This window comes from Nannospalax galili, unplaced genomic scaffold (assembly GCF_000622305.1).
Source record: "Nannospalax galili isolate Female #2095 unplaced genomic scaffold, S.galili_v1.0 scaffold1768, whole genome shotgun sequence".
Lineage (NCBI taxonomy): Eukaryota > Metazoa > Chordata > Mammalia > Rodentia > Spalacidae > Nannospalax > Nannospalax galili.
The window spans coordinates 248,081-261,147 of record NW_008356954.1 but is presented as its reverse complement, the minus strand read 5'-3'; the positions used below and the strand labels follow the sequence as shown (position 1 = coordinate 261,147).

General features: G+C 50.7%; 1 protein-coding gene across 4 annotated transcripts in view; it reads left to right on the top strand.

Annotated features, from left to right (window-relative positions):
- Positions 1-13,067, top strand: part of Myh9 (myosin heavy chain 9) — a 92,398-nt gene that overhangs the window by 47,704 nt on the left and 31,627 nt on the right. For all 4 annotated transcript variants that reach the window (XM_008854792.3, XM_029557011.1, XM_029557012.1 and 1 more), the window contains exons 4-10: positions 5,002-5,029; positions 5,842-5,935; positions 9,744-9,836; positions 10,382-10,445; positions 10,947-11,045; positions 11,418-11,561; positions 12,395-12,490. In XM_008854792.3, coding sequence (XP_008853014.1) covers positions 5,002-5,029; positions 5,842-5,935; positions 9,744-9,836; positions 10,382-10,445; positions 10,947-11,045; positions 11,418-11,561; positions 12,395-12,490 — 618 coding nt within the window. The remainder of the gene's footprint in view (positions 1-5,001; positions 5,030-5,841; positions 5,936-9,743; positions 9,837-10,381; positions 10,446-10,946; positions 11,046-11,417; positions 11,562-12,394; positions 12,491-13,067) is intronic.

Below are 13,067 nucleotides of genomic sequence, written 5' to 3'. Positions count from 1 at the left end.
GAAAGGGAGTCCTCCATATAGTGCTGAGCTCCTTAGACCTATCTGGACTTGGTGGACTGCAACCTTAGCAGTCCACAATTATTTTTATTTTATGTGTATGCGTGTATTGCCTGTATGTAGGTAAGTGCACCCGTGTTGTGCAACGCTTGCAAAGGACAGAAGAGGCTGTCAGATCCCCTGGGACTGGAGCTAACAGTTGTTAGCTGCCATGTGGGTGCTGGGATTCAAACCCGGGTCTTCTGCAAGAACAACCAGTGTTCTTAACTGCTGAGCCATCTCTCCCCTGGGGGGCCTCCTTCTTAAAGGGCTGCCTGCTGGGCAGGTAGGCCGCCAGGAGACTTCAGTACTTCCAGAAGGTCTCTGCTCAGCCTGTCTGCAGCAACTGCTAACAGGAAGTGGTATTTTGCACCTGTTTTTCTCACTTTTGTGTCTACTTCCCAAGCTCTCATCTCCCAAGCTGTGATTGGGTTGGCTGAGGAGAGGGCAACAGAGCAGCTGAAAGGCCCCTTTCCATCATGAGAGTGTCCATGGCCTTCATCTGCACATGGAGACTGACCCAGCCTGTGTTCTCAGCTCAGCCCTGTGACTTCAATCCATTGGGTTCCTCAGCATTTGTGGCCTGCTCTCTAGACCTCCCTAAGGCCTTCCCAGCTTCCAGTTCTGAGCTAGAGCCCCACCTTACATGTGCTTCGTGAAGTTCTTTGTGCTTTGACTCCTTGAAATCTAGATGGAGTCCATAGAGAAGTGACTCTGGAGTCTTAGTTGTCTGCTGAGGGTGACCTAGTGCAGGGTCACTGTGCCAACACAGCATGTACACAGCGAGCCTTCCTTGGGAACTACTGTGTTTTCTCCAGAGCAGAAGAGGAGGAGACAGTTTGCCATGGATTCTTCTATTGGTCCTGACCCATATAGGCATGTTGCCCACTCTGCAGCCGTTCACTGTTGTTCTCTCTTGATCATATCCACTTCTCAGCTCCCAGGAACCCAATGGACCTGGAGGTGGGGTCCCTTGGCAGGGTGCTCTTCCAGCTATGGCCCCATGACAGTCCCTCTGTGGGAACCCCTGGGAGGCATTTTCCCCAAATCTGGCCATGAGTCAGTTGAGTAGCAGCTCCCTTCCTCCTGTACTTCCTGTCTGGCTGATGTCACCACTGTGTGAGTCTCAAGCTTTGAGGCCTTTTATGGACAAGAATCTACTGCAGCTCTTCTCATGGAGGAAGTGAGTGATAAGGCCCCCAGACATTCATGTCAGGGTCCAGATGCCTGCGATGAAACACCTGCAGTCGGGGTCTCTCCTCCCACCTGAGGCAGTCTTCTGAGTTGGCTGGAAATCTGTCTACTCTGGGTGTCCATGTGTGCTCTATGGCCTCATTCTTTGGGCTCAGCCTTGGGGCTTTTGGGGTTTAAAGACTAGTTAGGGGAGGGAACAGCCTGGCTGCTGAGTATGTAACTCATGAATGCCTTTCTTGTGGTTCTAGAAGGCTCCATGGGGAGCTTGATGGTGCAGTGTAGGGGTGTTTAAGGACAGCATCCTGAGTGGGTCTTGGCATGCATTTCCTTAGGTCTTCACAGCAGACCCTTCTATTCCCAGAGGCCAAGGGCAGCAGGCTTCTCTTAGGGGGAAGTACAGAGTGGAGGGCAGGACCCAGGCCTCCAAGGACACAGCTAGTGGTTTTTTCTCTAAATGCTCTGGGTCATGAATGGACCAGTGGTTGTCAAAGTGCTCTAAGAAGCCCTCCCTGCCATCTACCATCCCCTGCTCAGGTTTCGACAAGATTCTGACCGAAGGTGGTTGCTGTTGAGAGGTCTGGAAACCTTGGTTGAAACTCACAGTGCTGCCTCAGCCCACATCCTCTGAGATGGGGTCTGGGCAGTTCAGAGCTCGCATTCCTGAATAGGACTATGCTCATGGCCCTTAACTCCCTAGACCCCAGGATAGAGGAAGGAAGGAAGGAAGGACATTTTCAGAGAAGCTTTTAGCCCACGCAGGATTAAGTAAGGACTTGAGCCAAGACAAATGGGTTCTGTTGGTCTCTGGGTGTCCTTAGCCTCCGAAATGACAGTGTGGGGCAAGGCTGATGGCACGAGTGCCCTGCTGTAAAACCCAGGAGGGCAGGCAGTGGAGTGAACTGGGTCAGGCCGAGAGCCCACTGCTTGCTGGGCATTCTGACCATGCCATTACCTATAAGGACTGCTCTGAGCACAGGAACCAATCTGGGAAAAAGTGACAAAACAGACAGTCACACCTCTGCTGCCCGGACTTGTGAGGGCTTCATTTGGCCACTTAAAAGGTTGGATCTCAGACTGAAATTTAGAAAGTGTTGCAAGGATCTTTCGGATTTAAGAGGCCATTTGTGAGTCAGTTTAGACAGGTGCATTTGGAGCACTAAGGTGCTTGGATGCCACAGGTGAGGATGAGGAAGCCTCCTGGAAGGTCTCCTTTTTGAAAGCATTTGCTCAGGAGAGTTTGTGGCAGAGCAATTTGGGATTCCTCTGAAGTGTGTTCAAGATGTGTTCATGATGGCCTTGGGAAGTAGAGGGGGAAGACAGGGCATGATGGGTAGGCTGACGTTTCATGAGGAATTTGAGATTTAAGCTTTTGGCGTGTTTGCAGGCATGTATGTGTGTACACACATACATGTGTATATGTATACTGTGGGTCTCTTTGCACAGAAATGTGTATGTGAGCTGCTCTGAGTATCCATACATATGTGCCCCTTACATGTCTGCACACATCCTTGTCTACCAGGGTGTATGCCTGTGTGTGCATGTGTGCTGTGTATACATGCCTTTGTACATCTGTGTATATATAGGACTGAGCACAGCTGTCTGCATGTCTGCTTCTGTGAACACATGTCCATGTCCTCAGGTGTATATGTACTGTGTGCACACCCTCCAGTGTGTGTTGGCTGCTCTGCTTCCTGTTCAGTAGCAGAGACTCTGACTCCTCCTCACATAGAGGAATTCCAGCCATCCGTGGATTGGGCTTGGACAGCCCCGGGAAATGGTTCCTTCTTGAAGGAACGGAGAATGTTTCCTTTTATGGTAGCGCCAGGCCCTTGCTACTTATGCCTTGCCAGCATGCGCAGGTACATTCTTGCCTGCTTGTGGAGCGGTGACTAAACATGCCCACAGCCACAGCTGGGGCCGACCACAGGGAGCTGCTGGGGGAAGGGCAGGGCCTGGGATGACAGAAATGTTTTATGTAGCCTATTGGCTGCCTCACTGGTGTTGGGAAGCACAGGATGAACACAACCCTGTCTTTCAGCCTATCCCTGGCCACCTTCTGTTTTTTTCTGTATTCCTCCCTATCTTATCTGCTGAGCTCTGTCTCCTGCCTTGCCTGGCAGTCTTGAAGGGCTCATTTTTTGTTTTGCGGTGGCGGGGGCATAGGACACGAGGGAGTGAGGTTGTTACCACCTCCTCCCTCTTCTCCCTGCCTGCATGTGGGAAGGTGGGACGTGTTTGTGAATGCTAGTGACCAGTCTCCTTCTGTGCTCCCACTCTGTGATCCTTTCTTTTTTTTCTTTTAAAACAACCATATAGTTCATGCTGACCTCACAGTCATATCAGCCCTTCCGCATGGACAGCGGACAGAGCAGGCATGGCGTGTACTTAGCCCTATGTGCTGTTGAGATGAAGGCAGTCCAAGAGGGTAGGTGACCTGGTTGGTCAGTGTGTGGTGTTGGATGGCTAATTCTGAGTCTGAGGCCATGCACACAGAAAGCTGTGAGTCATTCTCCCAGTGTCTTTTCACTTGGGCCCTGAGCTGGAGAATGAGCTTGAGTGCCTTTCAGGAGTGGCCAGCATCCAAGACGCCACAGTGCCCCTTGATGCTCCCAGTGCTCATGCTCCCTCCCGCCGTCACTGCCACCCCATCATGGAGATTTCGTGATGGGGAAGTAAGAAGTGAACTTTCAGGGACTCCCTGTGTTCACAGAGTTTATAATTCTCAAAGTAATCCTGAAGGGGACTGAGTAGCCAGTGTACCTTGTGCTGTGGAAGTGGAGGGAGACCTGCAATCTCTGCAGTCCCCTAATGCTGGGTTCAGCCCTTTGACTCCATGGGAGCTGAGAGTGCTCTATAGTATGGAACAGGATGGAAAAAAGGTGATGGTTGTGTTTTCACAGGTGCTTAAGACTAGACACTTGGTATCAACCTGGGTCAGTAGATTGTTCCAGAGTGTGACTGTCCAGTCTGGCTTTCAGAGTGCAGGACAGTGCTGTTTTCCCTACATGCAAGAGGGAACATTGATATCCTTCCTCGATGAATGGTTCATGAAGTTAGGGTGGCTGTTGGAGGTTCCTTCCACCTGCTTAGAGAGTAAGCTGTTAACAGACACATGTCAGGAGTGTTCATTCTTCTCTGATTCCCTTTACACTGGTATCATTGTAGGCAGGCACCACGCTTGTATGTTTACCTGTGCCTTTGACACACATGCTGGTCTACTACATGGAGGAGTGGACAGGACTCAGAGAAGGCTGTGTCCTGTTTTGGGTCTTATACTCTGTATGAGGCAGGGTCTTATACCAGAGCTGTCTCATTGCAGTGCCAGGCCTTGTCCTGCTGCCTGCCCCCATTTTAAACAGTGTTCTTTACTTAAATGGGGACAGTATTGGGCATGTTGCCATGGGCTTTCTTCTGATGGCCTTTGCCCCAGTGGGCACACGGGGCAGACCCACTTCAGCTCTCAGTGAAAGCTTAGGTGGGCTTTCTAGAGAGCGGCAGGAGAGGTGAAACCACTTGTGTTTCATGGGGCAGAGAGGACAGTGTGCGTGGGCAGTCCGAGCTCTTCAGGTCAGGTAGCTGCCCAGGACTTTGCCACCGTAGATGCCCTCCTCTGAGGGATGTTCAAAGTCATTCTGGGTCTGAGAACTGGGAGGGTCCCCTAGGGCTGCATTTGATTCTTGGTTCCTTGTCTGGACTGCTCTTCTGGGAGGCCAGAAGAGGGAGGTGTGTCTTCTTCCAGCCTGAAGTAACCTGATGTCTCCTTTCTTGCAGACCGGGAAGACCAATCCATTTTGTGCACGTAAGTGTTTTCTGAAGGAGTAGGGACCTTACTTACTGCTCCTGATGTTTCTGTTTGTGGTGCTGGGTATTGAACCCAGCTCTGCTCTTAATTCTTGAGGAAAAAATATTCTTATCCTGTTGAAAGCCAGATTGATAGTCTCATTCTGAGTTCTGGCCCCTCTACTTGCCCTGGGGACAGGACTCAGGGATATGTATTTGCTGCCCACGGTGCCATGAGCTTAATTCACAGCTAGGTGCTCCACCGGGAGGCTGGCACTCAGGTGGCAGTGGACAGGTGGCAGCAGAGGACCACCACAAGCTCCTTACTCAAGCCCAGAAGGCTCCCGCTGGCCTCTCTAGAACTCCTGAGCATGACACATGCCCTCCAGCCCTGAACGATGGCCTGGTGGCCTCCTTCATCCGATTCAGGCTGATTGTGGCTACTCTAGTCTTAATATGGAGATGGAAGAGTTTGTGGCACAGAAACTGCCTCCAGGGGAGATTTCAAGGCAACAGATATAAGTGCCTTTGACCCCAGGTCAGCAGCTGCTCCCCTGATGCCTAAAACATTTGAATGTGAAGGCTGCCAAGTGACCAGGGCAGGCAGTGTCTATGAGTTGACTTTTGTTTGGCCTCTAGAAGGTCATGGGAAATGGAATGAGAGATTCCAGAGCAGAGCTTCACTTTGGTTTGCTGTCCCCTTTTCTGCGGTTGGCTCCTTCATGCGTATACTGGTAGGATGGAATGGTAGACAGCCGGGCATGCTATAGGAGGGGTGGAGCCCAGAGATGTAGCCGCATCTTACTAAAGTTTCCTCATCTGTCTTGGCAGAGGGGAGTCTGGAGCAGGTAAAACAGAGAACACCAAGAAAGTCATCCAGTACTTGGCACATGTGGCCTCCTCACACAAGAGCAAGAAGGACCAGGTGAGTGAGTGTTTCCTTGCCTTGGAAGTGGGGTGGTGAAGGCGGAGGACTTACAGCTGGAGGCCTTAGGTTTAAATCTGTAGGTGGCAGCTTAGTGGTCCTGGGAGTGGTCTGGTGCTTAGCTAGCCCATTCCACCCTTGGCTTCCCAACTCTCTTGAGTTGCTATGGACACTGGAACCATTGCAGGGTTTGCTTAGCAGCAGTCTTGGTACTGGCAGCTAATTGCTTCATATTGTACATCTCCTCTGATCTGGAAGAGAAAAATCTAAGACTCAAGTGGACAGAGAGAGATGCAGAAGGTCTTGGGTAGGCCTGCCTTCAAACCCCCATATGCTTTCCCCATTGGTGAAATAAGTATTTCTGGGAGGACAGCCCCCAGCAGTGAGAAGGGCAGGTGGAAAGTCGTCTCACTTCCTTTTTTCCCTCTTCCCCTGGTGGATTTTGGTGGAACTCAGCAGTACCCTGGCTAGGTGAGCTGCACGTTTACTGCACGTTCTGCACCGGGAATGCGTGTTCTGCCATCGTGTGCCCTTTGGATTCTGTATATTTTCCTAAGCAGCTTTTCACACCACACAATGTCACTCTCTGCAGCTAGAACTCTTCTTATAGGCTCGGCTCACTGATTGTCTTGGGAGGAGGGCTGGGTGTGACACTAAGCAGCCTCTGGTGCACTTCAAAGTGACAGTCCCTGACTGGGTTCAACCTCATCACCTGGCTCTTCTCAGAACTCCAGTCCTGCCTGGATTCCAGTCATGCCCTGTGTAGAGCCCTAACCTTGGCATGGTGGAATGCACACCTGCCCTCCCAGAGTCCCACATGCTTGGTGGTCCACACGAGATGCAGATGGCCAGCCTCTCATCTGTTGCCACCGAGCTGACTGGGAGGTCCCAAATTGGAGTTTCCCTGGGACGGGGGTGATCAGTGTTAAGCATGGCTGAGGGGTGTTCTCTCTTTCCCTCTTTCCCTCCCTTCCTTCCTCATCCCTCTCAAGTACACTTAGGCTGCCCTGTGAACTCTAGGTGCCAGGGTCACTTGGGGAGCTCTCCTGCCCTCAGTGGCTGCACCTTACTGCCATGCCATGCTATGCTATACACAGCATTCATCAGTAAGTTGGGGCGTGTGTATCTGCATGCATCTTTGGAGTTTAGGCCACACAATATCCTCATGTGTGTACGTATGCTTTTCTGGAACCAGACCAGAAGCAACTTTCCATGTGCTAAGCTTCTTGGGACTTTCTGAAACTTTTTCCATGGGGTGTCAGGAGTTATATTTAGAAGCTAATAAAATTTTTTTCTCTCTCCACCCCCCATTTTCCATTCTTTATAGTAGGCCTATTTTAAAAACAGAGCTGTGAGGTTAGAAGTTCTCGAGCTGTGGTTTTCTGTCTCTGAATTTGGAGTAAAAGCAATTTCCCAGCCATTTATTGAATACTTGGTGTGTGACTGGTTCTCAGGGTGACACTGGAGTCCTGCCTGAAGGACAGGAGACAAGACCCCAGTAGAGGGCAGTGAAGGCGCCCCATGCCTCTTATGTTTGGGTTCCAGCTGTAGAGGAAAGGCAGGCCCCAAGTATACAGTTAAGACTGCACATGGGGATGGGACGGGGCTTGAGGATGATAAGCGAGCAAAGCTGTGAAGACTTGGTATGTGGTGGGCGCTCTGCCTGACTTTGCCTCTAGCTAGAGTGATTGCCTCTGGTGTCCAGTCACAGCTCAGGCACTCAGTGAACACTCAGTGTAAAGCCACTGACCAGTCCAGTGTGGCTGTTTTCTCTGCCACACCTGATGACTGATCTCACAATGGAGGCCTGTCATGGCATCTCTGGCAGAGAGCTCTCTTACCTGAGTGACCAACTCTACCATTCTAAGTCCACCAGAAAGAACACGTGTCTTTGGCCAGGACTGTGGGTTAGCATAGCTGAGCTTACTTAAGAGGACTGTCTGGGACTTCCTGCTGTAGTCTGAGCAGGGGCCCATCACCCTCTCCCCTTTGTTTTTTTATGTACTGGCTGTATGGCTGGAATACCACTCTGAGCTTTTCAGAAACTAGACTGGTAATTCCAAAGTTAGGATCATATACTACCACATCATTTCATATTACTCAAATTTCATTCACAAATTAGTCTCTCTTGTGCCCAATTAGATATCCAGAAAGCAAACTCCATAGGTTAGCTATTGCCACTGGCAACAGGGAGTGGGCTCTGCAATTGTTCCCAGTTGGCTCAGTTATCCCACTTTCCACAGCAACAGTATGTGGTGCCAGGCAGGCACAGACTCTGGTGGGGCCACACTCTGTCTGCGGGAACGGGAGCGGCTCAGCCATCCTGGCAGCCTGGCCTGTGCTTTGAGAGAAGTTTCACTGGGTGGGGAGCAGCTCCTGTCCAAATCTGGCTCCTGTGGGCTGTCTGTAAGTCAACTCCTAGGCCCACCCAAAGCCTGTGAGAGGGAGCCTGGCATTTCATGACTGCTGGTGTCAAATGTACATATGGAGCCTGTCTGTGGGCTTAACCCTATCTCTTGGCCCAGCCTTGCTGACCCTCCTTAGGAGAAAGGCCCTAGAGTGTCTCCCTTCACTTACCTGACCCAGCCACAGATGAACTTCCCTAGTTTGGGAGGCTCTCTGGCTGAGGTGGCTGGAGGAGGAGGATGAGGCTCCTCCTGGTTTCCTCCTGGGCTCTAGTGGCACTTTAGCCTGTCTTGGCTGCACACCAGAGTGTCCCTGATACCCCGCAGAGAGATGTACTGGAAGACTGATGTCCCTCCCTCTCCTGAGAGATCTGCTGTTGCCGCCAGGTTCCCTGCCTCTCCTAGGAGATCTGCTGTTGCCGCCAGGTTTCCCTTCATCCCTCTCCGGCAGCCACCGTTACCGTAAAGCCCTGGTTTCTCTCCAGCCCTGCCAATAAATGCCAAGTCTGCCTGGCCCTGGTGTGAGTGAGGCTGTTATGAGGAATGAGACCTTCTTTTCCTTATCCAGTCTTGACTGTTACCTGGCAGGCTGGGGAGGATGATGGCTGCTTGTAGACTTGGTCTGACCTGACAAGGCAGATTCCCCATGTAAGACAGCAGGATGTCAAAGTGACTGATGGTGATGACGGCAAAGACTTCAATTTGATCACCAGTTTTGCTGACTGGATGACTTTGAACAAATTGTTCTCTTCTTACCCCAGTCCCACTTCCATATCTATGAAACAAGGCTGCCTTTTCTGCCTACTTTGAGCATCATAGCATCCAGGGACAAGAAAGCTTGAGAGTTTCTTTTGACAACCATCAAGCCCCAGGAGTCCACAAGTAGGGTTTGTGGAAATTATTGATGAAGTAAAGTGGGCTTTACTGTTCACACATGCAGACAAGCTGCTGAGGAGGAGGTTTGAGGGTGGTAGGGACAGTGCAGGTGACTCCATCGTAGGTGGGATGAGGTTGTGTCTTTTGAGGATCTGACTCATTTTTTTTCTTTGTATATAAAGGGAAAATATGGGGATTAGACACAGGGATGGGGCAGGTGGCTGTTGTGTACAGAGTGAGATTGTCCCAGGGGACAGGCAGCATGAAAGTATCTCTCAGTCTACTATCTACTCTCTGCTCTCCACACGCTCCTCCAAGGATGGTTCCCAGAGTTAGGAGCTCCCTGCTTTCCTCTCAGGTGGATTTCTGACCAGTCTGGGTTTCCAGGGGCCCATCAGGAAGGCTGAAGTTGGAGTGTCAGCTAACAGGACTCCTATATGCCTCTGTTCTGGCACGTTAGGCCTGTAGATGGCCTGGCAGCCTGCACTGCTGCCTGGACTTCAGCAAATCTCTGGGTTCCTCTGCAGGGGGAGCTGGAGCGGCAGCTGCTTCAGGCCAACCCTATCCTGGAGGCCTTTGGGAATGCTAAGACGGTGAAGAATGATAACTCATCACGATTTGTGAGTATTGGCTGGTGGGGCTCCAACTCTTGGGACAGAAGGAACTGTGTAGATATTATGGCACATGTGGCCTGTCTGGGTACTTTCAGCCCCAAATAAGAAGGGTTTGAGTTTGGTGCTTCCTCATCCAATTGGTACACAGGCTCTGGTCAGCATGGCCCTGCCCCACCCCCTCTCAGTTATAGTGGCCATAAGTAGCATCTTCAGCCTCCTTCACAGAAGATGGGATGAGCCAGTGAGGGAGTTGGGAGTTGCCATTTAGAATCCAGGGTCCTGCGGTAGCCCATTGCCAGTTGGTTCCTAGGGCCGGGTAACACATGGAGAGGAGCACTGCTGACAGCAGGTCTCTCCTCTCTGCTTCCCCTCTGTAAGGAAGCTGGGTACTTTGATCAACTTGGTGCCTTTGAGACCTGTGCGTTGGCCTGGCACATAGACACATGCAGCCTCTCAACTTCTTCCAGCATGCTGTGTACATGGAACAGGGCTTGGGATTGGGCCTCTTCCTTTTCCCCATGTCTCTAAAGCCCGTATTTGCCTTTCCTCAGGGAAAATTCATTCGCATCAACTTTGATGTCAATGGCTACATTGTGGGCGCGAACATTGAGACTTGTATCCTTGTGGCTGATTGAGTAAGAGATGGGCTGTGCGGGAGGAGGTGGCCTCCATAGATAGAGGGCAAGCTGCTTTCTGATTTTAGCACTTTGCCTTTCTTGGCTCATTGCTCCAACTCTGTGTGGTATTGGGACAATACCAGGAACCGCAACTGGAAACATGCTACAGAGCTCAGAGAGTAGGGTTCTTGGATTGGGAGGAACTAATAAAAATCACCCAGTGGGGTCTCAGAGGGGTGGTGGCCCCGGGGGCGCTGTTTGTGTCTCCCCAGCACCATCTCAGGGCAGCCTGTGGTCATTCATTAATTAGCAGGACCCCTTTAAGCAGACAAGGCTAGCTGGTATGTGAACTCTTAGAGCAGCAGCAGCCCGCCTGAGGACTTTGCATTGCTTTGTACCATTCTTTCCTCCTAGTGAGGTTCAGTTCCTTTTGATGGAGATGAGAGGAAGGCAGAGAGGTTGCCTTCTTGACTTGTGTTGTTCCTTAACATCTTCAAAGATCTTTTGGAGAAATCTCGTGCCATTCGCCAAGCTAAGGAGGAGCGGACCTTCCACATTTTCTACTACCTGCTGTCTGGGGCCGGGGAGCACCTGAAGAGTGAGTCAGGGCCTCTGGGCTGTGGTGCCGTGGATCCTGCTAGGATGAGGTTGCATGCCCCTAGAGACATGGAACACTGGCTGGTTTGGGAGAAGTGGGAAGGGCTTCTGTCCTTGGATCATCTTGAGGACAGCACTGCAGAAAGAGTCTAGAGCTTGTCATAGGCAGGGCTGCTAATTCCTGGGCCCCAATGCTCTTATATGTTCTGTGAGTGTCAGCTTTATTTGCTGAGAAATTGGCAGAATGGACTGCAGTTCCCAGAGGGTCCTGGGTTCAGGTTGTTTGCTTTGCAAAGCTTTGGAGGTCACAGCATTGCCTGGAGCCTGTGCTTTCAACACCTCACTGACCACACCTGTCTTCTTCCTCTCACAGCTGATCTCCTGTTGGAACCATACAATAAGTATCGCTTCCTGTCCAATGGGCACGTCACCATCCCAGGGCAACAAGACAAGGACATGTTCCAGGAAACAATGGAGGCCATGAGGATTATGGGCATTCCAGAAGATGAACAAATGGGTATGGCAGGACCTTGGGGGACGTGGCTGACATGTGCCCGGGGTCCTTGGGGCACGGGGGGTGGGTACAGACAGTTTCCTGTTACCTCTGGCACTGGGGAGCCCATGGAGACTGGATGAAGTCTTCAAAGGGTGGGCTTGAGCTTTGGAGTTGGTTCCTGGTGACACCACAGACATTTACAGAGGGAGCAGAGGACAGAGTTTAACTGCTGGGCCTTGTGTAGAATGTTTCTGCTCTGGCTCCAGGGAATAGGAAGAAGCTAATGATAGGCTCTTGGTATTGGTGATACCCAGAATAAGTATGAGTAGCAGTTGGAGTGAGAGACTCCCTTGAAGGAGTGTGAAGAGGCCTGTGTCCTATCTTCAGCCTGCTTGAAGTCTGGGAGCATGCCTTGCTTTGGACAGAGTGTCATGGGAGAGTGGAGTAAGGGTTAGGGTTAGAGCATTTTTATTCAGCCACAGACATGTAAACAGATGGGTATGACCATGTTCCAATAAAACTTTATTTGTAAAGGCAAGCAGTTGTCCCTGGGTTAGAAGCATATCCTTATTCCAGATTTAGAAAGGCTGAGTATCAAACCTTGTGTCTGAGTAGAGGGCTGCAAAGTTGAGGTCTGTGAGAAGGCTGGAGACAGAGGCCAGCTTGGTGGTGGTAGTGAACCTTCCAGGGCAGCCAAGTCACACACCATTAGACTAGGCCTGATACTCTGGGCCCCAGTAAGTGTGTAGTACCCCTTCTTGGCTTGCCTAAGGATCCCCGGGGGAGTGGCTACCCTTACCCGGGGCTTCCTCCAACTTCTCTCCATTCTGACCTGCCTTTTCTGAACACCAAAGGCTTGCTGCGGGTCATCTCAGGAGTCCTTCAGCTTGGCAACATTGTCTTCAAGAAGGAGCGGAACACTGACCAGGCATCCATGCCTGACAACACAGGTAATACCCAGAGCCTTCTTATCTGAACTGTGGGGCCAGGTGCCTGGGCATGGATTTGCTTAGAGAAAGCAAATTAAAAAAAAAAAGTCCTGGAGGCACTAGTGGGAGAGGAAGGCTGTCTATCTGACGAGTTTATATTCATACTCAGATGCCAAGGAACTCAGAAAGTAAGCGACTGTGACCAGTAATAGTCATATATATAGAGATTAGAAATGCATGTGAAAACGTCTCAATGTCAATTGCCTTAAAATGAATTTTTCTGTATGAAACTGTGTATTTTAACAACGAAGTAGAGATCTTTTTTAAATATTAAAACCTCATTTAATTTTATGTCTTATTACCTTTGCTCAGCTGACCACCTACGTATCCCTCTGTCCACTTTCCCTTCCTCCCTTCCTTTCACCCACATATTCATTCATCTGTGCTTCCATTGAATCACCCACCCATCTACCCACCTACCCACTCATCCCTACATCTGTCCCTTCTATTGATACATCCATCCATCAGTCCATCTACCTATCCATTTATACGTCCACACCCATCCATCCATCCATCCATCCATCCATCCATCTGCTGT